General features: G+C 32.5%; 3 protein-coding genes across 7 annotated transcripts; 1 reads left to right on the top strand and 2 right to left on the bottom strand.

Moving 5' to 3' along the window:
* Window positions 1–460: 460 nt before the first annotated feature.
* LOC140814155 (protein NPGR2-like) lies at window positions 461–4,778 on the bottom strand. 3 transcript variants are annotated; one of them, XM_073173036.1, is made up of 6 exons: window positions 4,411–4,778; window positions 3,369–3,646; window positions 2,924–3,176; window positions 1,597–2,810; window positions 1,210–1,363; window positions 461–996 (listed from the first exon to the last, which is right to left on the bottom strand). In XM_073173036.1, the coding sequence occupies exons 2-6, from the start codon at window positions 3,618–3,620 to the stop codon at window positions 674–676; spliced, it is 2,196 nt and encodes a 731-aa protein (XP_073029137.1). In that variant the 5' UTR covers window positions 3,621–3,646; window positions 4,411–4,778; the 3' UTR covers window positions 461–673. The 3 variants fall into 3 exon arrangements, with proteins under 3 accessions (XP_073029137.1, XP_073029138.1, XP_073029139.1); XM_073173037.1 differs by lacking the exon at window positions 4,411–4,778 and adding an exon at window positions 4,093–4,350; XM_073173038.1 differs by lacking the exon at window positions 4,411–4,778 and adding an exon at window positions 4,082–4,350 and having other exon boundaries at window positions 3,369–3,634.
* Window positions 4,779–9,268: 4,490 nt separating this feature from the next.
* Window positions 9,269–10,557, top strand: LOC140813753 (uncharacterized). Its single transcript, XM_073172454.1, has one exon. It carries the CDS (start codon window positions 9,803–9,805, stop codon window positions 10,211–10,213), a length of 411 nt encoding a protein of 136 aa, XP_073028555.1. The 5' UTR covers window positions 9,269–9,802; the 3' UTR covers window positions 10,214–10,557.
* A 4,193-nt stretch (window positions 10,558–14,750) lies between these two features.
* Window positions 14,751–19,881, bottom strand: LOC140813752 (transcription factor GTE1-like). Of its 3 annotated transcripts, none has more exons than XM_073172450.1 (9): window positions 19,776–19,881; window positions 18,970–19,086; window positions 18,382–18,597; window positions 17,375–17,452; window positions 16,320–16,544; window positions 16,023–16,121; window positions 15,772–15,830; window positions 15,310–15,460; window positions 14,751–15,196 (listed from the first exon to the last, which is right to left on the bottom strand). In XM_073172450.1, exons 2-9 carry the CDS (start codon window positions 19,081–19,083, stop codon window positions 14,996–14,998), a joined length of 1,143 nt encoding a protein of 380 aa, XP_073028551.1. In that variant the 5' UTR covers window positions 19,084–19,086; window positions 19,776–19,881; the 3' UTR covers window positions 14,751–14,995. The 3 variants fall into 3 exon arrangements, with proteins under 3 accessions (XP_073028551.1, XP_073028553.1, XP_073028552.1); XM_073172452.1 differs by having other exon boundaries at window positions 18,970–19,116; window positions 19,776–19,861; XM_073172451.1 differs by lacking the exon at window positions 19,776–19,881 and adding an exon at window positions 19,163–19,186.
* Window positions 19,882–27,714: the final 7,833 nt, after the last annotated feature.

Genomic DNA, 27,714 nt, shown 5'->3' on the forward strand with positions numbered 1-27,714 from the left:
TTGAAGGTCGTCTACTTTATTGCTCTTGAGCTCGAACTTGAGAGTAGCGTGTTGTTTCTGATTGAGCGCTACTCCAACTCAACTCGACCTGATTTATATTTGAATCTAGTTCTCCTGGTAGACATAGGCCTGGCTTTGGGTTTTGTCAAAAGATAGATGAAAAGCATGAATGATTCAAAGACTCCCAGTTTGTCAAAACATCAAAGGACTCCTACCAGAGTAGTCGGTAACGAGTGTACTGAGATTTTCATACATGGCCTAGTAGCAAATTCACAAAAAATTAGAGACATAATGTCACATATATATTATCAGGCGTCGTACATGTATTTGTAGTCTGAATACGCGACCGTCCCAGCCAGTCCAACACCGTTTCAACGATAGCATGGATTCTTATGGAAATATAACTTTTACTAATAAATCTTCAACTGGCTCCACACAAAATGGAGACTCACTTAAGGTATACAGAAGAACAGTCACCGGTGACTGAATCCTTTCATCTAATAAATAACTCTTTACACATGCCTTTTGATCCAGATTTAACTAATGTTTTCTGTTATATGCTAATTTTTTGAATCAAACTTGTCGTGCCAGTTGAAATTTTGAAAGTCGCCAACATCAGGGAAAAATCATAACATTGTATGCACACGGGTTTAAATCGAAAAGAAAACATGTATCACGCGTCTCTGAAAGGTTCAACTGGCTCAGATTCTTGAAGCAGGGCTGCAGCCTCAAAACACTCGGCTGCTTCCAAAGCTAATGCCTTGCTCCCAGTCTTGTAAAGCAGGCCAAGATTGTACCATGCAGTAGCGTTGGTTCTTTCAAGGCGCAATGCGTCGGTCAGAAAGCTTTTAACTATTGGCTGTGATTGCTCACTGAGTCGTCTGAGAATAACGGCAGTAGATATCAAGCTTGGGACGTGATTGGGTTCAATATCTAGTGCCTTCTCGAAAAACTTTAGAGCTTCCTTATGTTGTTCTTTACCTTCATAGAGTAAACCTGAAAAAACAATTGGAAAAAACCGTTAAAAACATAACCTTGTATGCATATCTATGGATGCATTGATAATAAAATAATCAAGGAGATCTGAAGAAGAATTGATAATACGATCATGAAAGAAATCTGAAGGATGACTCGAAGACAACAATCTAGTTGAACAGGTCATTCTTATGAAAGACATTGAAGGTTAGTGAATCCAGAATCCAGATCTACCTGTGGAATGCAATCTTGAAGCTGAATGTGGATTGATCTCTTCAGATTTCGAAAGACATATTTCGGCATCCCGCCACTGTGATAAGCTGGTGTACACATTTGCTAGATCATGCCATGTTTCTACTTCTAAACTTCTATTGATTTCCCTCATGTTCTACAGACACACAAAAGTCGTGAATAATACATACAGAAGGTGAACATGAAAACGAATACGGAATACCAATCACATCCACAATAATTATATGAAACATGGATTTAGCATTAGACTTTTAACCACATATTTTACTTTTCTGATTTCGATAGAAAAAGGCACCAAGATTTAAAAAAATGATCTTAGAATTTTGAATTCAATGAATCCTCGCAAACAAGATAAATCCATTGTCATACCTTTACAAGCTTTTTATGAACTCCAAAACTCTTCCTCTGGACTTGAAGAACAGCAAGGAGTTTTGTATATGTTTCAACTGCATCCCTTAAACGGTCCTGCGCAATCTGAAGTTTGGCCTTAGTACGCAGCAATTCTCCTTGATTCCATTTCCCTGCTTCATTTAAAGCAGTATCAATAATGTTTTCCGCGTCAACGTATCTCTTCTGAGCAGATAAAATCCGAGCAAAAAGAATCCATCCATTTACGTTAGAACCAGCCTCCAATTTCAATAACAGCTTCGCGTAAGAAAGAGCAACATCTAACTTTCTCTGCTCAGCATTTTCCAGACAAAGAGAGAATACAATGCAGGCTTTTTTCTCATTAGTCATTCTTTGTGCGGTTTCAAATGCTTCAAGTGCTTCGGATTGCTTCATTATTCTTTTGGAATCAGACAAAGCGCCTCTAGATTGTGATGAGAGACAAAGACCTCGAAGGTAGTTTGCGAAACCAACCCGTTGAAGACAATTTCCTATTTCAGTCAGAAATTTGTAAATATACCCTATCCCTTCGTCAAGGCAATCACAATCCTCTATACAGATCTTCGAAGCCAGCAGTAGCTCAAACCCAACATCATGACTCTCTCTATTTTTCAAAAAATTTCGCAACAAATTGAGAGCAACCATATTTTCACCTTCTGCATGGTAACAAAGAGCCAGATACATGTATTTTTCGTTTTCATCATTTGTCCTTGGAGGCAACTCTTCAATCTGATGGGCGAGGGACACACATTCGCTGGAGATGGATAATGCGAAACCAAGGTGATCCAAGATTGATGGGTCCCATCCAACTCTTCCGAGGATAAATTTCCGGACAATAAGGAGGAGGAGGAGAACTGCTTCTTCAATGTTGTTTCTTGGTATGAACGACCCCTCCATTTGGGAGCGAAGATTTGGAGGCATTGCATTGTTACCACTATAAAGAAGAAAAACGGCAAAATTCTTTTCAATTCTTGTTCTGGTCTCTACATCAAGACTCCACTGATGAAGCAGGGCCCTTCTGTAGGCTAAAATTGCTTCTTGATGAGTATAAGCAAGGATCCATAACTCTGGAAGTAATTCTACGGCTTTGTTTAAGGTCTCCAGCAATTTACAGTCAGAAGCAAAATTTTCAGGCACACCTTCAGGGATTGCAGACTCAAGAGCATCCAATATTACTTTACATGATTGAGCAGCTTCTGCAAACATCATCGGATTAAGGTCTAACTGTCAGATAAATGATACAAATAATTTGCATGCTAAATATCACAACTACAGTTTTTTGTACGACATGGAAAAGTTAAAGAAGTACCTGCATACCTTCCTAGAGCTTGTAGTGATTTTGCTTTGAGAAATATAGCCTCAACAAGCAAACTAACGGCATGCATTGACATAGGTAGAGCAGTGTCACTCTGAGAATGACGTCTAGACAGCTCACACCTACGAACTACAGTTACTTTTATTCGAGGAATCACTGCAGCAATATCAATTCCTTCAAAAACACTAAGAGCAGCTTCGATGTTCCCTTTTTGGTACTCTAGTCGCCCCAATAAAGCTCTGGCTTCCTACAAGGTGGAATGATTAACAAAAGTCAAGACATCGATGCTGCAGAGTTGAGTTTTCCCTACTGTAAAGTCCTAGCAAGTATATATCCACCCAGGGTTAAATTGCCAACACAAGGAAAGTATAAATAGTTACAAAGTAATATTTTCCAAGTGCTAGCCACATTTGACAAAATTAAAGCTACAATAAACTACCTCATAATTTAAAAACCCACTCTCTCGAAGAGATGATTCCGCCTCTTCTATATTGCTGGAGTCGACTTTCGTATCATCCCCTGGTCGAGAAGAATACCCACTGGCTGAAAAGTCCCGTGTTGCAAGGGACTCTGACGAAGGAATGATTTCATCTCCTCTGATTTGCTCTCCGGAGCAAATACATTTCATCATCTTCCTAAATTTCAAACTCAAGCTACTCTTTTGGTTGCGAAACCAGTATTTAAAGCTCATCTCATCTCATCACACTCAATGTTTTCCTACAAACAAATAAAATTTAGAACTTAAAGAATATCCACTAGATTTTTGCACATAATAACATAATAATCTATTTTGAATAATTTGTGCAACTAAACTTCGTTCGAATTTCCGTAAAATCCCATTATATGCACATAGAAACAGATACAAGATTGAAGAAAGAAAGCACTTGCACTGGATTCTATTGATTGCCAATTGCCATTAAAAACTTGCTATAATTTTCAACCACTTTCCTTTTACAATGAAGCAGAAGCCCTACATCATTCATCGTACATTTACATTTCTAATACTTTTCTAAGAAACAACACCAACCAATAGTAAGGAATCATTTCAATAAAATTATAACACATATCTGTTACCAATTCATCACAAACACAAAGTTCAAAAAATAACTGCAGTAAAGTTCGAACTTTCGAAACAAAACTTAACCTAAAAACTTCCCCATTACCTTTTTAAATCAGAAACCCCCGACAAAATCTCAAAACACAATTCAGATCACCAACAATGTTGACCAAGAAAAGCCCCGAGATAAAGGAACTTGGAGTACGGTAACTCAAGAAAATTTTACCAAACACCAAGGAAGATATAGCACTAGACAAAAAAAAAATCGAAGCATAAAGTCAAAGAATGCAACTTTTCACTGATAAAATCGAAGAAATATAAGGCCATAGTGAATTATCATCAAAATGAAAACGAAAACCAACCGTAAAAAATAATTTTATAACAGGTTAATCGAAAAATTCAAAGCAATCATTACAAATGACACCTTTTAATTGATGAAAGGCTTGTGCCCAGAGCCCACAAGGCGTTAAAGCCATCACCACCCATTATTCTCTACACCAAGAAAGGGCTAATCCTCGATTTTACAGGCTGAGATTAACCAAGATTTGGAAGCTAGTGCCTTTTTTCCTTTAATTTTTTGTCCTATACTATCTTAGATTATATTTCTGTGAACAGTACAAGAGAAGATTCAAAGTCAAGAGAAAAACTGATCTGGGTCGATCGTCGCATTAAATATGATATCTTGGTTCTGCAACCTGAATCATATGAATTAAAAATACGTTCACCGAATCTATTGCTTGTGGTGAACATTCATTCTTTGTTGGGAATTAAAATTTTGCGTTCATGGTTTGCAATAGCAAATTGCTATTACAAGAAAAGGAGGGAGAATTTGAGTACTGGGTCAGGGTGAGTCCCACAGTTTGAATTTCTTTAAATATGCATCGAAATTACAAATAAATTGTTTGACTGATTCAAATATTCTCCACAACTCAACTGTAGAGGAATTGAAAGTCATTTTAAATCTTGATAAGGTACATGAAAGGATATGAATAATAATAATAATAATAATAATAATAAATAGACAAATATAAGAAATTTATATACTTATTAAAGGTTGATTTGTTGATTCAATAATTCATAATCTTATCGATCACATCAAACAAAAATTACAAAGTCTAGATCATTATTTATAATAATGATAATGTTGTCAAAGTCTATGGAAATTATTTTTTTGAAAAAAAATTAAAAATAAAAAAAAATTGTGAAACGGTCTCACGAGTGGTATTTCGTGAGACAAATCTTTTATTTAAACCATCCATGAAAAAATATTACTATTTATCCTATGAGTATTGTTTTTTACTATGAATATCGGTAGGGTCGACCCATCTCATAAGCAAAGATTCGTATGACCGTCTCACAAGATGCATGCTCAAAATAAAGAGCATTTCGACATCTTTGGATATACAAAGCACAAGAGGCACGATTTCGTGATGAAATATGATCATTAGTGACAATATTATATTTAAAATTTTGAAAATAATCATTTATATATGTATGTATTTGTCCCCAAAATGTTCGGGTCCAATAATTTCTAATGATCGATACACCATGTATAGACTGTTGTACCATTAAAAATTAAAATTTTATTATTATCACTAACTATAATTTTTGATAGAATATAAATGTTTCATCTTTTATATATATATATATATATATATATAATATAATATAATTAGTTGCAGAATATTATATTTTTGAATGTACAAATATATTCAAGAGTTCATATAGATCTCTTTCAAAAACCGGAAACGTCAAATCAACGGGTGAGATGAAGTCCACGTATCAAAATTTGGTAAACCTGGGCAAGGCTCTACCATGCAAAGCTCCCTTCTTTGTTTTAAAGTGTGGAATTTAACAAACAAAATATTGAATATTGATTTTCACACACACCTACGGGAATTATCGATTTCTATTTAACAAAATAACCATTAAGTTGTTTAATATAGTGGTTAAAATATGTGAAATAATTTCATTTTTATTTTTTCCCCATCAAAAGTTAACAAATTTCGACAAAAAAAATAAAAAAAACTCATGTGAGACGGTCTTACGAGTTTATTTTGTGAAACTTATATTCTATTTGAGTCATTCATTAAAAAATATTATCTTTTACGACAAAAATATTGTTTTTTATTGTAAATATGAATAAAATTGACATGTTTCACAAATAAAAATATGTTTGGTCGTCCAAAAAAAAACCAAAATTTGTGTTGTTTAGAGTTTAGACGTCTCATGTATTATTTCAATGTGGAAAAAAATACAATTATTATATAAGAATACGAATTAAATAAATATCTGAATGATTTTTGGTAATTGGGTTATTCATGAAAGATGACCACCATTGCGGATCATATAAATATACCACATATTTTGATTCGTGATGGGCCAAATCTATGCATGTCACAATCTTATGTGAATTACGTGTCATATTAAATCTTTTATTATTATTATTATTATTATTATTATTATTATTATGATTATTATTATTTCAACTCTAAGGTCATAATAGTCATTTACACTATATATAATTATATTATAATACATTAAAATATATGAAATTAGACGAAAAATTTTTGTTTCACAAATTCATCATTTAAAGTATGCCTTAACAACAATATTTCATGTTTGTATTTTGTATCATTTTAATCAATGAGTGGTTTCTAAAGCTATTTCGTAAAGTGTACAATTTGAGGTAAGTTCCAAATTATTCTTATTTGTAAATTATTCATAGCGAAAACCACCACCATGCTATACCAGGTTAAAGATTGATGATGCTAAAATCGGTGATACTAATTGGAAGGTCAGATATTTGCTTGGAGAGCTTGGATCAGACCTTGGTACGCTAGTTAGGAGGTCGGCACGTCACTTGAGGAGCTCGGATTGGACTTTCAAAATCTGGCAACACAAACAAGAACGTTAGAAGGAAGGCCGGAAGGTTGTTCCGGCGTAACCTCTCCGACGCTCAAGTCAGATAATAGAAAATATATTCATGTTTTGGTAGATTTAGATCTTCAGAATCTTGCTGAAGATTTGGTTATATCTCATAGATTTGGTTTGGATCCTGTAAAGATTTGGTAAATCTTGATAGGTTTTACCTTTCGGGACTTGATTCTTGCGGGCTATCCGATAATGTCCAAGAGAGAGCTCTCGTAAGTGTGAATTCTCCCATCATCTCGGCCCCCTAGGAGCTCGGCTAGGGAGGTCGACACATTAAGCTCCAGTCCCGTGTAACTGCCTTTGGGAGGTCGGCCGAGGTGACCTCCCGGATGACCTCCCGTAAACTTTGCGGTAGACGATCTCTCATGGGTTCTCGAACAATGGGCCTTAATTATATGGGATACCGAGAATGGGCCGAGGTAGTCCTCAATCCGAGGGTATCAAATATAAATAGCAATGACATCAAACACTCGATCCAATTGTCCATATATTAATTAATGCATGAGTAATTTTTATGTTGATATTGTTAATATGACAAAACATATATCGTTACAATTGTCATTATGACATGTTCCTTATGACATCTTGAAGTCAACCATTGTACAAATATAATATTTCTAACCAAGCACAATCAACAAACTTGTAGCTCATCAAACTTCATTTCGAAATTTTGAAGCATAATTAACAACTAATTTGACCATCATTAACAGCCACTAATGACCCTAAAAATCTGAATTTTGAACAATCCCTTGATCAACATGTAATATATGAATGGTTAAGATCATTAAGATGATGATTATTATAGGTTGCAACCATTAAGAATCTCTTCTGTTCTGGTATATAAATATCACACTAAATCTGAATAAAATCATACCCGATCTTTGTAAGAGGCTTATCTTTGGTTATTTTATGGACTATGTGACTTGTTGTTTCACGATTTTGAATTGCTAAACAACGCTGATGACGCTTCTTGGTCCCGGAGCAAGACTTATATAACATAGAATTATCCGGAGCTATAAGAAATGTTTGGTCAAACTTTTGGAAACCTTCTACAAATCATATGAGCTAAACTATCTTATTACATGTTTTTTTTTTATCTTCTTAGACTCAGGGCCGTACCTCCTGTGAGGCGAGAGAGGCCATCGCCTCAGGGCCCGGCTCTCACAAGGGCCCAAAAAAAAATCGTTGGTCTCATATTGTTGAGGCATGCACCTAAATAGTATGTCCATTGGATATTTTTTTAAAAAATATGACATTGACTCATTGAAAACATGATTAAATATGATGATTGTGTTCATTGGGGATTTAATGAAATTATGTAGAGCCCAAACAATAAAGCTACATGGCTCATTAATTAAATTTTTAAAATTTTTGTATGCATAAAATGATAATGTTTGTACAATATATTTATTATTTTATCTTGTGTCAACTCATATGTTAAATTTTATACTTTACTTATCGATTATTTGGCCTCTTTTCTTGAATTTATGTAATTGGACTCATTTCAAAAAACAAAACACAAAAAATTGTAATACTTATCTATTTTACATATCTTTATTTTCCATTTTCTTGAATAAAATCTTAAATTCATTATTTAAACAAATTATATATTTGTACAATATTGGTTCATTATATTTATCATTTTGTTATTTTGATAGTTTTTGTTGATAAATTTCAATTTTAGTAACATACAGTACAATGTTTGTCAATTTCAATCTTTTTCTAATATAATTGTTCATATGACACTGCATTACGTTAGAGCCATGTTGATGTTGTGGCGCACGAAGAAAAAAATCGCAAAGAGATAAATATATAATTCGTAAATTATATTTTCCTCATATCTATTGTTTGATTATTTTTAATTTTCAAACTAAATTTTACGGTTATTTATCACAACAAGATTTTTTTTCAACATATCGCCTCAAGGCCCTGTGAACCACAGGTACGGCTCTGCTTAGACTTGTGTATTAAATTATTAATCTCATCTACAAGAACGACACCAAAAACACAATAAACTATGTGTGTAAATCTAAAATTATCTCAGGCGTAATTAAAAACTCATTACCACATAAAACCTAAAATAGTAATAAACAATATATTATTTTATTCAATTTACCATGTATAAACAGATCCACTTTATTCTTTATCATCAAACCTAGCAACAGCCAACAGAGGGAAAATGAAATTACTGAAACGCCCTTAGTTATTAAATTATATCTCTTTTCGTCAGGGGTACTTCTATAATTCGAATTTGTACTCAGTGGCAGTTTAGCAAAACCCTTCAATGTAGAGGGGCAAAGTTAGATATATGTTGCTATATAAATCGAGATACGACACCCACCCTTCCATTTCTCTTCCATTTCTTAAAATCCTCAAATTTTCTCTCAATTATATCGCTCCCACTCTCCGATTCTCAGCACCTCTCACGGCGGAGCCACCTCTCCTTCCGTCTTCCTCCACCGTAGATTCACCGTCTCCGGCCCAGATTTTCAAATTCCTAATAATCCCATTTTCCTACTGTTGAATCCGAAATTACCCTCAAGTTTTAATATATATAAATAATACGATATAATATATTTTTCTTTGGATTTGTTTTTAAATGAGAGAAAAGTGCATTTTATATTTGTGTGTTTATTGTTTCAAAAAGCCTTCTCTCTCTAGTATCCGACGACTCGACTTTGATTCCTAAACTTACATCTCTTTCTTTCTGTTTTTTTTTTATTATTTCAAATTTCTTCTTTAAACTTTTTACCTAATTTTAAAAAATATCTGAATTGACTTTTTTAGCCCTTTGAGAATCTCGCTGACGTGGCTCTCTCTTGTCTTTCTATCCTTTCGGATTGAGACCGACGGTCAGGATGAGCTACCACGCGCGCTGACTCATGTTTCCTGGCGCGTCACGCAAGCGGAAAGAGATGGAGTCATCTCACGGTTCCACGTCCCTGAAAACGTTGGTCCAACAAACGGCCGTTAGTCCCGTTGCGACGTCGTTCAAGGGGGCCGAGCAGAGGCCTCTCCCTTCCAACCGGCTCTTAGCCGGCTACATGGCCCACGAGTTCCTGACCAAGGGAACGCTGCTTGGGGAGAAGTTCGACCCTGCTCGAGCCGAGGCTGTTCCATTGAGCAAGAACAAGCAGGTTCAGAACCGGGCCGAGCCGGCAAAGGAAGCCGAGACTAGAGGACAAACGAAGCCGCATGGGTATGCTGAGGTGGCGAGCTTGCTGAAGAGCGATGGGGTCCACATCCCAGGAATAGTGAATCCCACGCAATTAGGGCGGTGGATTCAGATGTAGGGTTTTGCTTGCCACGATCGGAGTATGAGGTGTGGTGCCTACATTTCATTCAAAACTTGATCTTGCATTGTCTTTCTTAATTTCTTTGTTTTTAGTTCAATGTTGTGTTTTTTTTAATGCAAATTTGAATCTTCGTAAATGGGTGTTGTTAAGCTAGCTTGTCTTGAATGTATAACGAAAACCTTAAGATTTGTGGGCTAAGTGTGTCTATGCTTCGTTAACATCATCGGACTCAAACGAGGTTAATTGGTTCCTCTCATTTTGACAAAAATATAAAACATCTGAGCTCTGTTAATTTGTATTTGGAATTAAAAATTGAATGGGAGTGATGATCATATGAAGTTGTGGTGCGAATGACGTTCTTTTTGTTGTATGGAAAAACACATGGTGATTTATAAGTATTGGGATTCTTGTGAATCTGTGGTAGGAAACAAAAACACAATGTTTTGGTCAGGATTTCTGCAAATGCAAGAAGTTAACGCGACGACCCGTAGAAGAAAGCTATAACACATTTCAAATTGGATATCAGGCATTCGATACTGTAATTATACTGTAGACTTGCATGCATGCTATGAAATGCTTGCCCACGAAAGCAAGAATGCATTTGGTTTATAATTTAATTTTCTCCCTTGAATATATATCGTATTTTGTTAGTCTGTGTATACACACTATATTATTAAGAGAGACAATTAAAACAGGAAATAATATCGATCATATATTTTTGTCTCGTTGCATTTTTTGTCGAGAATTGCTGAAGGATTTTTTGTTTGAGGATTTTCATTATGTTTATCTACAAATAGGTCATTTTTTTTTAAAAAAAGTTCTTTCTATTTTGGCAAAAACTTGTGTAAAACGGTCTCACGAGTCGTATTTTGTGAGACGAGTCGCTTATTTGGGTCATCCATGAAAAAATATTAATTTTTTATGCTAAGAGTATTACTTTTTACTGTGAATATCGAAAAGGTTAACCCGTTCTCATAGATAAAGATTCGTGAGATCGTCTCACAAGTGACCTACTCTTCTACTTTTTGTATGTATGATAAGATAATCAATGGTTACTTAAATAAATGCAAAGTCTACTTTAAAACAATTTACGAATTGTTTACTTGTCAATTTGGCTAGTTTAGTTAATGAAAAGAATACTAAATTATGCAATTGAAACATATATCTGCATCCTTATTTAATTTATATATGAATTCCAAATTTCTAAGTTATGATTTATAGCTATAAATATAAACTTTTTATTAGATATGAATAATAATTAATTAATTACACAAAGAAATTTTCCTTTTTGGATATCAAAAAAGAGAAAGAAAACGTACAAAGAGAATTAGGATTGACCGGACCGTAGATATTGATAAATATTTTAGTGGCAAAAATAAAGATAATGAGAAAATAAAACATTTGTAATCTTACAGATGTGCAACAAGAAAATCAAAACAGCAATAATATTAAGTTGTGTTTGGATTGAAAGATTCAAGTGAATGTGATTTCAATTTCCAATTTCACACCTCAAATCCATTGTATCTATTCGGTGTTTAAAAAATCCATTGCTATTAATGTTATATTCGTGCTCGAAGTCTTCAACTTATTATACACGTGAAAAAAATAAGATATATGCGGCGTTGTTGGTCTTATCTTGATTAATAAATAAGATAATTTCTGTAATGTGCTGGATTGATAATTCTATATTACGCAACAGTAAACTTTGTATATAGGCAAAAACTTGTGTGAGACGATCTCACGAGTCATATCTGTGAGACGGATATCTTATTTGGGTCATCCATGAAAAAAGCATTACTTTTTATGCTAAGAATACTATTTTTGTGTGAATATGGGTAGGGTTGACCCGTCTCACAGATTAAGATCCGTGAGACGGTCTCACATGAGACTCACTCATATATATATATATATATATATATATATATATATATATATATATATATATATATATATATAATATGGCAAAAACTTGTGTGAGACGGTCTCACGGGTCGTATTTTGTGAGACGGATCTTTATTTGGATAATCCATGAAAAAGTATTGCTTTTTATGCTAAGAGTATTACTTTTTATTATGAATATGGACAAGGTTGACCCGTCTCACAGATTGAGATCCGTGAGACGGTCTCACATGAGACCTACTCATATAATATTATGTTATTAAGTTTGAGACATTTAAAATAACTAACTTTTGGTGTAAATAAAAAATTACAGGTTTCTTATTAAGTTTGAGACACTTAATAAAGTGTGAAATATTTAATGTAAGTCACATGTAAGTCAGTGGATATAGTCTTTGTTTCTTAAGTATCAAGTTGTAGGTTTCATTCATATTTGAATTTATTTTCTATTTTTTATTCATATATAAAAACTTATAGTTTAGCCATAACTATTTTTTATAATTATATTTTGGTCATGTTTAAATATAAATTAAATGAATTATAAAAAATATTATGCAAACACATGACGAGTGTACCTGTGCATTAGTGTCTATTAATTATAATAAATTAAGATTTTTAAAATTTGAAAATGCCCCAAAAAGTTATAACTGAAATTGCAAGGAAGAGAATTGACGGCGTTGAGTGGTCACCGCGATAGTTAATTGGAGGCAGTTATTATGATTTCAATGGAAATAAATAATTTGCGTTACTTTTTCCTCGATTAAATTTCCTTACATATTTTAATTTATTTTTGCTGCTAAAATTTCTAAATCATTTGTTCGACTTTCTTGTTCCATCCTTAATTGATTACGTTAGTGTTCTTAATATATACATTTAACAATATAGGTGAAGATATGATTGAAATTAAAATAATTATAATTTTAATAAAATTTCACCAATAAATTACAAATTAGTCCGTAGATAAGTCTCAACTTTAATATATAGTATGAATATGAATATGAATATAGATATGTTAAACATATAGACAAATATTAATTTGATCCTCATAAATTCCAATTCCCAGAACTCTATTCTATACCGCCAAATTGAGTAGGTCCCTTGTGAGACTGTCTCACGAATCTTTTTATGTGAGACATGTCAACTCTACCGATATTCACAATAAAAAGTAATACTCTTAGCATAAAAAGTAATATTTTTTCATGGATGACCCAAATAAGATATTCATCTCACAAAATACGATCCGTGAGACAATCTCACATAAATTTTTGCTTACTTTTAGAATACTGACTTTACCCGATACATCGGAGTATATCATTGTGAGTTTGTCGAGCTTTGAAATTTTTTGGGTATTTTTATTGATTTTTAGACAGTCCATTTTGGAGAAACAACGTACTAAAAATACTTTTTTTAAAAATGCTTGTTTAAAAATAAATTGTTAAATTGCATAAATTGTTCTATAAAACACTTGAGATAAGTGTTTTTTTTAGCAGTTAGAATTTCTAGATTTGGGTTTTGGCTTCTAGTTCTATTTAAAAATTAAACTAAAAACACTTCTCAACATTTTATCTAAACGTAAAAATCGTTTGTGTTTTTTTTATATAATAAAAACATTTTAAAAAACTGAACTTATTTAAATATTTTTTTAAATTATAATTTTTTTTTATCCAAACTCGTTCACAATATCGCAAAATTCTGAAATCACATAATATTAAATTTTAATTTTTTATTAAATTTTATAGCTCTTGAAATAAGAATTACGGCACTACACACGTGATATTCAACTCATGATGACAATTTTTCCTCGAGAGAAAACCCAAAATGAGACTGGTTCGTGGGATTTGGCGATTTTGAATCTCCGAAATAATTCGAGACATGTACTAAGATATTATTTTCATCTCCGAACTCGTCACTGTTTCATTATTATTTTTGAAGCGAGAATGAGAATGAAGATATGATTCCGGTCAAGTTCCGGTTAGAAGATTCTCTGAACTCAAAAAAATGGGTATAAAGACGGGAATGACGATAGCAAACCCGTCCCGCTATGCACATTTAAAAAAAAAAGTCCACGTTACATACATGATGTTTCGAGGTTTTGGGTTAGCGGCAATCAATTATTGAAAATTTCCTGCATTATTACATGTTGAGTTTGTCAAGGCAAGAAAAGGACGTGTACAGAGTAATTTACTGTTCAGACCCCACACCGTCAATCAGACTTGTCAATTAAAGCCACTTCTCAAAAGTGGAATTTTTCGTTTGCATCCTTGACTACCTTAAATTTTGCCAAACCAACCTGTAAATTCATTTTATTTGACATGACTGGAATGCTAGTTAACTGGTCTTACGTTGTGGCTTATTTTTGCTGGAGAGATTATAGGGATGAATTTATAATGGATAAAAATTTGTGTGAAATGATCTCATATAATATATTTTGTGAGACTGATATCTTATTTGAGTTATCTCTTAAAAAATATTATTTTTTATTGTGAATATCGATAGAATTGACTCGTCTAACAGATAAAGATTCGTGAGACCTTTTCACAAGACCTACTCTTTATAATGACATCAATCTTGAATCAAACACGACCCTCATAGTTTTGAACACCAGAGGCAAATCGATATAGGAGTTCATGGGCATAGATCACATAAACATGACACAAACTTCATGGATGATTTTCTTCTGAAAAATAATGAATTACATAGAAGCTCCATTAGATCTCTTGAATACGACAATTGAACACCCCTAACATATATACACACACAAAACCATGAATGTGTCTATACAAGGAGCTTTTTTCTAGAAACATTACGATCAAAACTAGTTCAAAAGAACTATACATTTGCAGATAATTCAAATAGAAGGCCAAGGAAAGTTGCAAGGTGATCTCAGCTGGGGAGTTTTTTGCTCCTTTTCTGTGAACTACTACTCCTGGCAAGTGCACAACAAATTTCGCGTTTTCTCTTGTTGCTGTTCTGATTGTTCTCATTTTTTATCTCGTTTTTTACTCCAGTGCTTGGCGAACTCTTCGGTTGCGTTGGTAGCCTCTCTTTCACAAACAACTTTAACTTCCACAATGTCAATTCACTCTGCACATGCGAACATATATAAGCGGTTCAAAAACTAGCACGGCGTAAAGATCTTAGGCTATGAAATGTCACTAATAGGATCACGAAAAATGATTTAAGAAATTCCGAAAAACCTGAGCGTTAATGTCAACTTCCACGGTTTCCCCAATCGCTTGGAAGTTGGGATCGTTCTGGGCAACAATTTCGAGAGCCTTGTTGATGTCCTCAGGAGATAATCGGGCAATAGCAGTCCCTAATCTTTTCTTCTCTTCTGTTGACATCTTTCTACAATAAGCACATAAAATTTCATTTATAATATTAAAGAACTTGTATACTAGGACACTCACGAGAATATGTGGACATAGGAGTGTCATTGTGTCATCTAATTTATTTTCAGTGAATCAATTCGACCATTTTTGGAAATATTCTCCACACACTCACGAGCTCCGTTAGTGTATGCTTTGTTCTAGATACGATATAACCCAAAATATTTGTAACAGTGTTAAGAAAACAAACAAAACAAGAAAACACTGCATACCTAGTACCACATGAACAATCAATCCACGGAAAAAGTAATATCTTCCAGAGGAACATACCTGCACTTCTGTAGAACCGTGTCTCTGAGTTCTTCCAGATGCATGTCAACCTCATCCAGCTGGAAAGATGAATACAGTTCGTTCAAAGAATTTTATCAGCTCTCTTACAAAGAACAACATGAAGGATAAGACCGTCATAAGATAAAATCTAGTTTAGCAACCCAACAAGTCTTTTGCTCATTTTTTTCTTTTGAAGAGATGAGAAAAAGTAACTTGTTTCCAATTACCAACCGGGATTTCAATTCACTTACCTCGAAACTTAAATCTCTTGCCATTTTGGCATGTGCAGCCTCTTGGGCAAGCTGGATATCCAGTTGCAAATCCGCTTCTTCATCTTTTAGTCTATTTTCCTATGATTATATAGCTCCAAAATCAAACACTATTCTGAAATGAATTGTACAACCTAGTATGAACTACTATCCAAATATCACCAATCCCGCGAAAAGACAACGGGTTAGATATTAAATTTTGAAGTTAAGGTTACAAAAGACAACAGTTATATTTTATGATAGGGATCATGCAACAAATGAAAAAAAATAAACTACCACCTCTTCATCAACCTTTGGCAAAAGTTGCAGCCATTTGGTCTCAAACTTGTCCAACAAAGTTTTTGCCATGACATGGACATCGTCCCTTTCCTCGTTATACTTAATTGCATTCTTAAATATCAACCTTACATCTGCACATAGCTCTCGAACATTTTTATATCCAGTTCCATCCTTGGCCTCCATTTTACTTTTGATAGTACTAAAATCCATCGGCTTCTCAATGACCTAACATACAGCTTCAAACAACAAACATAAGGAAAACAAAAGCAGAGGGTCGTAACTAACATGCTGAAATAAGAAAATCGACAGATAACACGCTGAATGACTTAACATAATTATATTCTATGCCAAGCTCTTAAGACTGGAACAATACCAAAGCTTATAAGCCGAACCAGGTGAGTATACACATGTTGATCTTTGGAGTACCATCAGTACAAATAAGAATCCTTGAATCACACAATTCTTCTTCATCGAGATAGATATAGGATCTAATTGGCAATTAGTAAAATTTAAATTTTGTGTTACAACCTTTCCTTATTTGTAGAAAGGATCACGTGATTACAAATCCAAGTTCATCTATGGGGCTCAATGAACATAAGCAAGGGTATTCTGTTAATAAAATTTAAATAGTCGACAAGATGCAATTTAGTTTTTGTTTGTCTTAAGATCAAAAAATCTTATGGCTATTTTGAGAACTGTAAGAAGTTCCCAATTTATTTGTTAATGTCAAAGGACTCTCCTGCTTTTTAGCATGCAGACTTAAATGATGTCACCAAATGCATCTTATAAGAAATGTAACTTATATAATTGATCATTCAAATAAAATGGGAGTGTGATAAAATAACTTATACCATTCAAATAAAATGGGAGTGTGATAAAATAAGATTAGACCACTAAACAGCGCCAGAAAATCTCTAATCACTTGGAGCTTATATGATGTTAAAATTATGCCTAGTGAGTGTGAGAGGGTAGGGGGAGGGAGAGAGTTACGATACTTGTGGACTGTCTGTGACACAACGTGCAGAAAGACAACTGATAGAATTACACAGATTTACCTGATAGTAGTCGTGTAGACCAAGACCTACAACATCCACAGGCTGCATAAACGGTCCTGCCCATTTATGCTGAGTTATCTGTAAAGCCAATTCAATTCAAAACAGATCTTAAAAAGACTTAATTACTTGATGTGAAGTAACAATATTGAGCAGATTGCGAAGTCATGGAAATATCAACTGCTTTAAGTGAATTTATATTTCCAAATATACCCTTAGAAAGTAGAAGAAATGATGTGCGGATGTCTAGTAGAGTTAAAAGCATATGGAAAAGAAGGCTAGACTATATATTGAAAAGTTAGAAGTACAAGTTCTATAAGTTGCAGAAACAAATAAATCATAAAATATGAAGCACAACAAAATGAAATTCAAGTCGCAAAATTTAGGTACAAATTGTGCTACATTATAAATTTCAGTTTTTCTCAAAATCACTTCATACGGCTGACAATATTCTTCCACAATGCTAAGCAAAAAATGATCAATGACAAGTCTAGTTGTAAGGGGTTCAGTACAAACAAGAGAACAAGATTCAATGCTAACCTCAGACGTAGTTTCCCATTATTTAAACAATGACAATCCAAGGAAACAATGAAAAATGCCAATCTTGCTAAGTGAACATTTTCACAAATGTTGCACAAATAGACAAGGCACAAAACGTGGGTAATCTAACAAGTGCATCTAATTAATAAGTGGTGACCCGTGGGCAATCTAACAAGTGCATCTATTAATAAGTGGTGAGCGGTGAAACAACAAGAGGAACGAAATCACGATTTATGAGACGGTGTGAGCTTCTTAAAACATTATTAACAATTAACAAAATAATTATCAAATGAATTGAATTCCTCCTCTAACAGAATCATGGTCGACAGCAACGATGCAATATAGCAAATTTTAAAATAAAGTGGATCCCACTAAAGTGTAGTTTGGAGATGTGCTAGCTGTCTCTGACAAGAAAAACAGTTCAGTTATTTGTAGTGACCCAGAGTACAATTACAAACCATTTACATTACCTGGCGGATTATAGTTCCTAACTGGCGCATAAGATCTTGCATTCTCTTTGCGGCAGCTGCTTCCCTATTAGCTACATCTTGTTGCCTCTTCTTGAAATTCACTAACGACTTCTCTCTATCTTTTTCTTTCACAATGGAGTTATCTCTTGGCGTGTTCGACTGCTTGGTATTTGAACTAGAGTAAAATCGTTCGACATCATTCAGTTTTTGCTCTAGCTGTTAATAAAAAGAATTACTACTTAGACATTGCAACTATAGTTATCAAAATCAACTGCGAGAACGATAAAAAATACTTCTTGATTTTGAAAACAATTTGATGCATTGTTGGTATAAAAACAAAATGCCCAAAAATGTCAGCAGATATAAACTACTTGAATGGTGATGATCTTAAAACAATAATGTTTACAATGTAACATGTCAAGATTAAAATGGATTAACTTAAAATAAATAATCACTTCAACGAACAATTCGAAAAAAAAAAGGTAGCTCATGTACACCTTCAGAAAAAAGTATAGCATGATGAAAGGAGTGATATATCAGTAAATAATAAGAAAACAATTAAAACACTATCTTTCCCAGTATTCTTACCTCATCGACTTCCACACAAATTTCATCCACACGTCGATTTAAGCTCTCAACTTCGATATTTACTTGTGAACCAACAACGAGGGTGTCATGAACCAGCCCATGCTCTGCGTCCATCAGCTGCCAAAAAGATTGGTTATATGAACACTCCTATAACAAGTTTTGATTCATTCAAGATTAAAAAATTTTGAAGGACCTAAAAGATTATCCTCGTTGCCCAGGAACACATAGTAAACAAACCTAAGAAATATCAAGAAACAATCCCAAATAAATCGATCCCTTAAAAGTAAAAACACAGCGACAAAACTAGAGCTTTACGCTACTTTAGAGGAAAATTAAAGAAAATACAGAATAACAGTGTGTTTGGCAACCAGGATTTGAGAGGATTTCGTGGGATTTAGAATTGGATTTGGAATTGGATTTGGAAATTCAAGTATTTGAAATTCTATTTGGTGTTTGATTTAAAATTTAAAAATGGTATTTACAAATCCATTTCTTGTTTGGAGAAAAAAATATTCGAATTTGGAATTTTAAAATTTTACTAAACTACCCTTATAAACTTTTGGTGGAAAATGATGTGTTGGATAAAAAATAATTTTATGTTTTTAAAATCCAAATCCCACCAAATCTCATCAAATTTGATGGGATTTGGATATACTTGTTGAAATCCCACGAAATTCCATGAAATCCTAAGCAAATCCAAATCCTTTTTTTTAAATATATTGCCAAACAATAAAAATAGGATTTTTGAAATCCAAATCCCACGAAAGACTCAATTTTTTGCAGCGATTCGTCCCCAAAAAGCTTACCTTGGGTTTCGCAGGTGGACGATGAGCAGAAGCAGGAATTTGATTGACGCGCGACGTACGATGATTATAATTTATTAATTCCAAACTTTAAAATTATTTTTTATAATCAATTCTGATTTTTCTCATTTTAAATTTTTTAAACAGAAACCTTCATAAAAAAATTAAATCATATTATTATAATAAAAAAATATAATTATACCTTAATAAAAAAAGTACAAAATTAGATCATAATACTAGAATAAAAATTAGTTAGTTACGACAACGATTGGATTTTATAAAAATTTCCTTATTGCATTATCCATATAAATTACAAATATGTTTAATTTAGGTGCATTATTTTTTTCTTTAAAAAAACACATTATCCAAATTTCAAACAATACTTACAAATTATAATTAATATTTTTAATATGTATGAAAATAATTATCCACAAAACTTTATTATAAAAACATACGACGCGTACACAATTATATCGACATATATAGTTCATAGTTACACAAGTATATATTGTTAGGGAGTTGATATTTATACTCTCTACTTCATGTTATTTGTACTTCATTTATGAATAAATTTAGCATATATTTATATAAAAAGTAAAACACATGACACAAAATAAAATGTAAATATCAACTTTAATAAAGAATAATGCAATAAATAAGCATGCAAAGTCCAAAACTTCCGTGGACTACGGCCATATTTCAAAAATCTCACGTGTTTTAACTTTATTAATTTAGTTTATTACATTAAACACGAAGTGAATAATTGAAAAGTTTATATTGAAATAAGAAAATGTCTCTTGTGAGACGATCTCACGAATCTTTATCTGTGAGATGAGTCAATCATGCCGATATTCACAATAAAAAATAATATTCTTAGCATAAAAAGTAATATTTTTCATTGATGACCTAAATAAGAGATATTTCTCAATTGCCTAAACAATTGAGTTAAAAAAATTAAGATATTAATTTGATGTCGGGATTAGAACTGAAAGATCAAAATGTGTGTGTTTTAAATGACTTGCTACCAATTTCCCACAAAAAAAACAAAAAGAGTAGTCCAAGCCCATCTTTCCATCAGGCAAACCCGAAAAAGATTCACAATTATTTTATTTTATCTTCTCTTTTTTTCTTTTAATATATATATATATGCTCGAGCTAGCCCAGTTAAATGTAGTGATATCTATTACGATTTCATACCTAGGTGTTGGCAAACGAATCGAGTCAATTCGTGAGTTTTTGTAGTCAGTATGGTAACAACTTGATTTGTATTTGAAATTATCGATTTCGATTCAAACTTAAATATGTTTGAAATTTTTTTGAATAGAATTCGAGCTACAATTATTTTGTTAGATAGTTAATTCGTTAGTTGCTTCGAAACTTTCAAACTTTAATATCTGAGAAATAATTGAATAGCTCGCGAATAAGTTCGAACATTTAGAGCCAAACACGAACTCCAACAAAACAATTTAAAATTTTCGAGTTTCGAGTTAAGCTTGAACTCGAATATACTTAATTCGAGCTAAATTCGGATTTTAATTTTTTTACTATTATTCTATTCGATTCATTTTGTTTACACCTATACCTCAATTCGATGAGTATTTTTTTGTGTGTTTTGTTTTCTAAATTAATTTATCAAAATATCAAGTATTTTTTTTTAAAAAAAATTTGTCAAAAGATGGGGTTTGAGGAACTGGAGTTTGGAGATTTATTAAATTTTTGATAAATATTATTATGCTTCATTATTTAAATAAAAAAATGTTATTAATATTGATATACTGATAATATTAATAAAAATACATGAAATAAATTAATAATGGTAGTAATAAAACTAAAAAAATTTAAAAGTAACAACAAAAGTAATAAATATAAAAAAATTGGGGATGAATAAGATTTCAATTAAACCAAAAATATATTTAAATCGATTTAATTTAAAAACTAATAGCAAACAAACCGAACCGAATTAGAATAGTTTATTGGTAAAAACTTGTGTAAGACGGTCTCACAAGTCATATTTTGTGAGACGAATATCTTATTTGAGTCATCCATGAAAAAATATTACTTTTTATGCTAAGAGTATTACTTTTTATTGTTAATATCGTTTGGGTTGACCCGTCTCACAGACAAAAATTTGTGGAGTGAGTCTTATGTGAAACCGTCTCACGGATCTTAATCTGTGAGACGGGTTAATCATAACCATATTCACAATAAAAAATAATACTCTTAGCATAAAAAATAATACTTTTTCATTGATAACCCAAATAAGAGATCCGTCTCACAAATACGACCCGTGAGACCGTCTCACACAAGTTTTTGCCAAATTTGTGAGATCGTCTCACAAGAGACCTAATTTGGTTTATTTTGGTTTGTATCTAAATCAACCAAATCTAAGGGGGGAAAAATAGAAGTTGCTTTTTAGTAGTTTATTAATTTTCTTATATTTGAAATTTTAACTTTATGACTATTACAATATTATAATTAATTTTAATTTGGTTAGATTTATTCGAATTTAATTTTTGAATTATATCAATTTTGTCTATCATTTTGGTTTAAAGGATGTCCGAGTTGGTAAAATAAATAAATATTTGATTACAAGTAAAAGTTCGATTATCTTTGTCAATATTTTTTTAAATAAACATATCGTACGGGACTTGCTCAATACTGCAGTATAAGACGGGTGCAATGGGCTTTACAGATGAGTGATTTTAAATAATTGCTACTATAAACTAGTGTTTTAAAATAATGTTATAAATTAATATTTTGATATTAATTTATTTTAGTGATGATGGCTATTGTTTATGACTTATATTATATATATATATATATATATATATATATATATAAACGTGATTGAAATATTAATTTTTGATATTATCTACAAACGTATTATAACTTTATTATCTTGTTCCATCCAATTATTAACATAAAAAAATCATTAATATTAACGCAACTTTTTCTTAATGCACAATTTTGAGTGGACTACGAGACTTTTCTCGTGATACCAATTAACGACGAGATTAATTAGATAATTATTTGTTTAATTAGTGCACCACAAAACGATTAGTAAAACCACGTACTAGTCCAAATTTTCTCTTAACCACAATGAATTCATATGTTATAACCAATTCCGGAGATCGAAATGTGATGAATATAAATTTTAAGTTTGTTAGACATATAATTAGCTCATTGATCAACAACCACTCTATATAAATTGTGACTGAATTGATGGATTAATTTTTAAAAGAGTGATTTTTATCTGAGGAAGAATTTGAGAGATGAATTTCAAATGACGTAAGTGAAGTGCCTGAAAATCCACATACTTAATTAATGGCATAAAAACGTGACTTAGTGGCTAATTAAACATGACACAAAAACATAGCTTAGTGGCTGAATAATCATGGAGTAGTAGCTTGAGACATGAGATCATGGCATGTAGTTGGGTGTCTTATCACAACTCTATAAAAGTGCACCAATTGCCACATATAAACCACATTTCACAAGCTTGAAATCTCTCATATTCTGAAAGTAATTCACCAACAAAACACTTGAGCAACACTCTACTCAATTTCAAGAAAAAGTTTTGTCTAAGAAGCAAGCCAAGCAGCACAAAATTCTGAACAACACTCGACCCTTGTTTGAGCCAAGTTCGAGCATCAAGGGAATATCATTTCGAGCAGCAAGTCATTCACACTTATTTTGAGAAAAGAATAGGTAAGTGGGCTAATAAGTATGTTTTAAAATAATGATGTTCCTGTTATTTTCTTTTTTTGGAAACTCAATCGTAGTCTACACTTTTCATGACCTTTGATTCTGTATATGTTTCGTTTTGCACGATCTCATTGTTGTGCTATGAAATCTTGAAAATGAACTATTAGTATTCGAATTAAAAGTGGTAAGGACATTTTCGAAATATGACAAGATAAGATAAGATCCTGATGCGGTGAGTTATAATAACTGATATGCGGCCTCACCCCCTTAGATGAGTAATAATTAGAGACTGACCAGTATGTCATGGATAAGAAGATGAATAATAGTGCTTTTGTATAAGTTGATATTTCAACTACGATATGTTTTGATACCTTGTTTCAAATTTATTTACTTCGTGTATTGATTCATGTTGCGACATGTCACATTTGAACTCAAATTGTATTTATATTTCTTATTTTTGTGTACGATTGTCTCTGCATATGTCACGCCCCGAGTCCGAGCCCGTGCCTGCACAATGGGCCCCTATAGCAACTACTTCGTATTCGTCATCTCTTTACGAAAATGATTATCTCAAGTTGCTATAGAAGTCCATTGTAAGCCATTATAAACTCATTTTAAATTTTTGATTTTTTCGATGTGGGACAAGGGTATCACAGCACATACTGAATGTTTCTCCAATCACTCACCTCTTACTTCTCTTCCCAGATAACAGCGAAGATCAAGTGGAAGAGGGTGAACAACATATGTTTTGGGGTTTGTGATCAAGTTCGAGACATGAAATTTCAAACATCAGTTTTAGTTTTATTTTCCTTTATATTATCGCTTTCGCAATTGTGTTATGCACTGTAAAATACCGTTATGATTATGTGATAGACTGGTTTTTGGCTATTTATGTACTAGGTGGCTTGTTGTTTTGCAATTTTAATTGTTAAACAACGTCGATGATGCATTTCAGTTTCGCAGCGCGACAACGTCCATCTTGGGTGAATTTAAAATTCACTACAATTATTATTGAAATTGTACAACTTGATATGGAGTGGATTTGAAGTTCATTTCAATTTTTTCTATCCAAACAACTCAAGAGATTTGAAATCAATCATCTCAAATTCATCGATTCAAATACATACATTTTAATAGTTTGATGGTTGAGGCTAAGTGACGCAATAAGATTTAGTCAATTCGAATGGAGTTTTTATTTAACAATGGAGCAATATCAGCATATTTAGGATTAAAATATGTAAAAAAAAAAATGATGAAAAGAACATTTTATATAGTTTGAAATAATCTCATCTAAATATGTGCCACTACTACTACTAAGCATGTACCTAATGCTGTGATGGCTTAGAATATGGTTCTTAAATTTAATGTCCTTTACCGACCAAATAATGGCCAAATACTGCAACGCAAGCATCCTGAAAAGAAAAATGTTTTGGCACACAAAACATAATTAATTCATTGATTTTTTTAAATAATATCGTGTATAAAAATATAGAGTTTTGTCTTTCTAGACTAATATTATTTATACTAAGATTTATATTTTCTCTAGATATGATTTTTGTATTTAAATGAGTTTATTTCCTAATGAAACTCTAGATTATATGTTTTGGAGGCATCTATTCAAAGAATAATATATAGGTTAAAGATTATATATATTGAAAAATAGAGACCACGAAAGAGGACTGTGGACGACGAGCAAAGAAGAACGGAAAACCTGTGTGTTGCTCGTCACCGTTGTTGATGTATTGCCATGAGGTGGTGAACAAACTTAACCACAACACCTAGTTGAAGTGTTGGTTGAGAGCTGTTCGTTGAAAAAGATTTCGACTTCAAAAAGTTTGCATCATATTGTTTGATTATTTTGGTAACAGATATTTCGGATACACTACTTTGCTTCCTTGTTGTATTAAGAGAGTTATCTTTTCGTTAATATGCACACTACTATTTTTTTGTGTGTAAACTAACAATACTTTCTAGTGTATTTTTTGTCATGAGACAGAGCACAAGTGTGTTCAGTTGTACATAATTCTTTGTGCCTTGATTTATTTACGTAAAGTTTTGTTTATTGAATTATTCTGTTACATATTGTGTTAGATGTTGCAACACTTACATCTGAAACACACAGTTCTTCTATTACATAGTACTTTTATATCAAACAATCACATTTCACACCCATTAAATAATCCATATGGTTTTTGTTATCGACTTTCGGTATCATTTTATTTATTAAGGACGAGTAATATATATAGTGCATGAAGTTAGGTTTTGAGCAAAATGCCATTAGTAGACCTATCGAATAATCTCAAATATCACATACCTTTCTTTATCCCTTTAACTAATTAATAATAATAACAATTTAGTCCAATCCTATATTTGGTTCTTACATTAACTCCATCTACACCACAACCACTACTTTTTAAAAGAATTCGTATCATCACTGTTTTTCTTTTCTTTCTTTCATTTTTTTTTAAGGAAAATACATAATTTTTTTAAGTCTAGAGTGAAATTTAAGGCCCTTTTAAAAGCCCAAGTTAAACAAAAGGTATATATAAATTGTAATCTAAGTACATATTATAATTTATATCTGACACCAAAATCTTAAATTTATAATAAATTTTCGAGTTCGAGAACTGATTATAACAAAAGTTAAGTATATAAAAAAGAAAAACTCTTAAACTAGTTATATGGCGCATTCACTAGGTTTGGATGCATCTAAGTGCCAACCGCGGGTCGAATTCGGGTTATCGGATCTTGACTAGTGTAAATTCAAAGAAAGTGACTTAAAGGTTCCCATCAAAAGTCATAGTTCCACCACAAAAATTACACGTAGTGGCTCAAACTTTTATCTAATATATATATTATCCATAATATACGCCCCCTCTCAAAAGTCCATGATATGTCTCTTTTTCCTTTCATATTTCTTCCTTTTTTGTATAGTTCAAATCTAAGAAGTATAAAAATTCAACAAGCAGTAAATTGAAAATTAAAGTAAAACAAAATCCCAAAAACCGATACAATTTTGATTTGTTTTGAGAAGTTATACGCAAAATTATTGATTTTTGTTTGAGAAAAAAACAACTATTGTTGGGTTCACTATTAGTCCAACAAACGCAAAAATAGTATCCACCAATACATGAAATGGGCTTTTCTCTTTGATGGCATTCGTTATCGGAAATTGGCTGCTCCAAAATAAATGCCAAAATTGGACCCCATCGTACCACTTGTTTGTCGTCTCTCTGTAAAAATAGCAGTTTTGTTCTTACCTTTCCCACTTTGTCTCATTTGGTTGTCAAATTGTGCCATTTCACCACCTATTTCCATTAGTTAAAGGTGTATTTTGAAATTAAATATCTGTTAAAAGATGCAATACAAGTAACAAATTGTGTATTTTAATTAACATTTCCATCAATAATTTGTAAGGACCTACAAATTCTAAGCGTTGTCCAAACTAAATATCAAGCTAATTAAATGGAGAACAAATAGAATGATGTGAAGCATTGTGGAGCATGGTTCGCCGGAACGGTCGTTATGCGGTCGGAACGGTGACCGTCGTTCCAACGTTCCAGGGCAAATCAGTGATTGTTTTGTAGCGCTGTTTTTCGACGTTTTATCGGCGATTTAAGGGCGAAGCGGAACGGAACGGAACTGCCGAGCGGAACGGTTTGGTGTTTAAAAAATATGGTTACGAGATATTCATGGTTCATTACGGTAAGGTATGATAATGGTTATTGTAGATGGTTATTGTTCATGGTTATGTTTATTGGAATGGTAATAGAATGGTTATGTTATTGATATTATATTTCATAGTTGTTGATGATTATGAAAATGAATGTGTATAATAGAAAGTTGATCTTGAGCCAAATAGGAAATGGAAGTACAGAAACGGTATGAAAAATGTGGCAGTAGTTGTGGTTTTTAGTATAATGTCTTGTATATTGATCCAATTGTTGTGAGGCCAATTCCATTAGAAAGATAAGATATAAGGCTATAACTTTCATGTTTTGATAAATCATTTCATTTTTCAACATCTGGTACACATGGAATTAGACATCGTGGATTTGATTATGGGTCGTCTCAATATATTGTTGATAGATACAATGAATCTTCATCATCTATATGGCGGGGTGTTGGACGTCATGGTTCTACTGTGTATCGTGGATTCAGATACTATAATCATCGTGACGAAACACTATTACAAAATCAGTCATCTCAATATAATCAATATCTCTATGGACAATCA

Source organism: Primulina eburnea, chromosome 15, assembly GCF_022965805.1.
Source record: "Primulina eburnea isolate SZY01 chromosome 15, ASM2296580v1, whole genome shotgun sequence".
In the NCBI taxonomy this organism is placed as follows: Eukaryota; Viridiplantae; Streptophyta; class Magnoliopsida; order Lamiales; family Gesneriaceae; genus Primulina; species Primulina eburnea.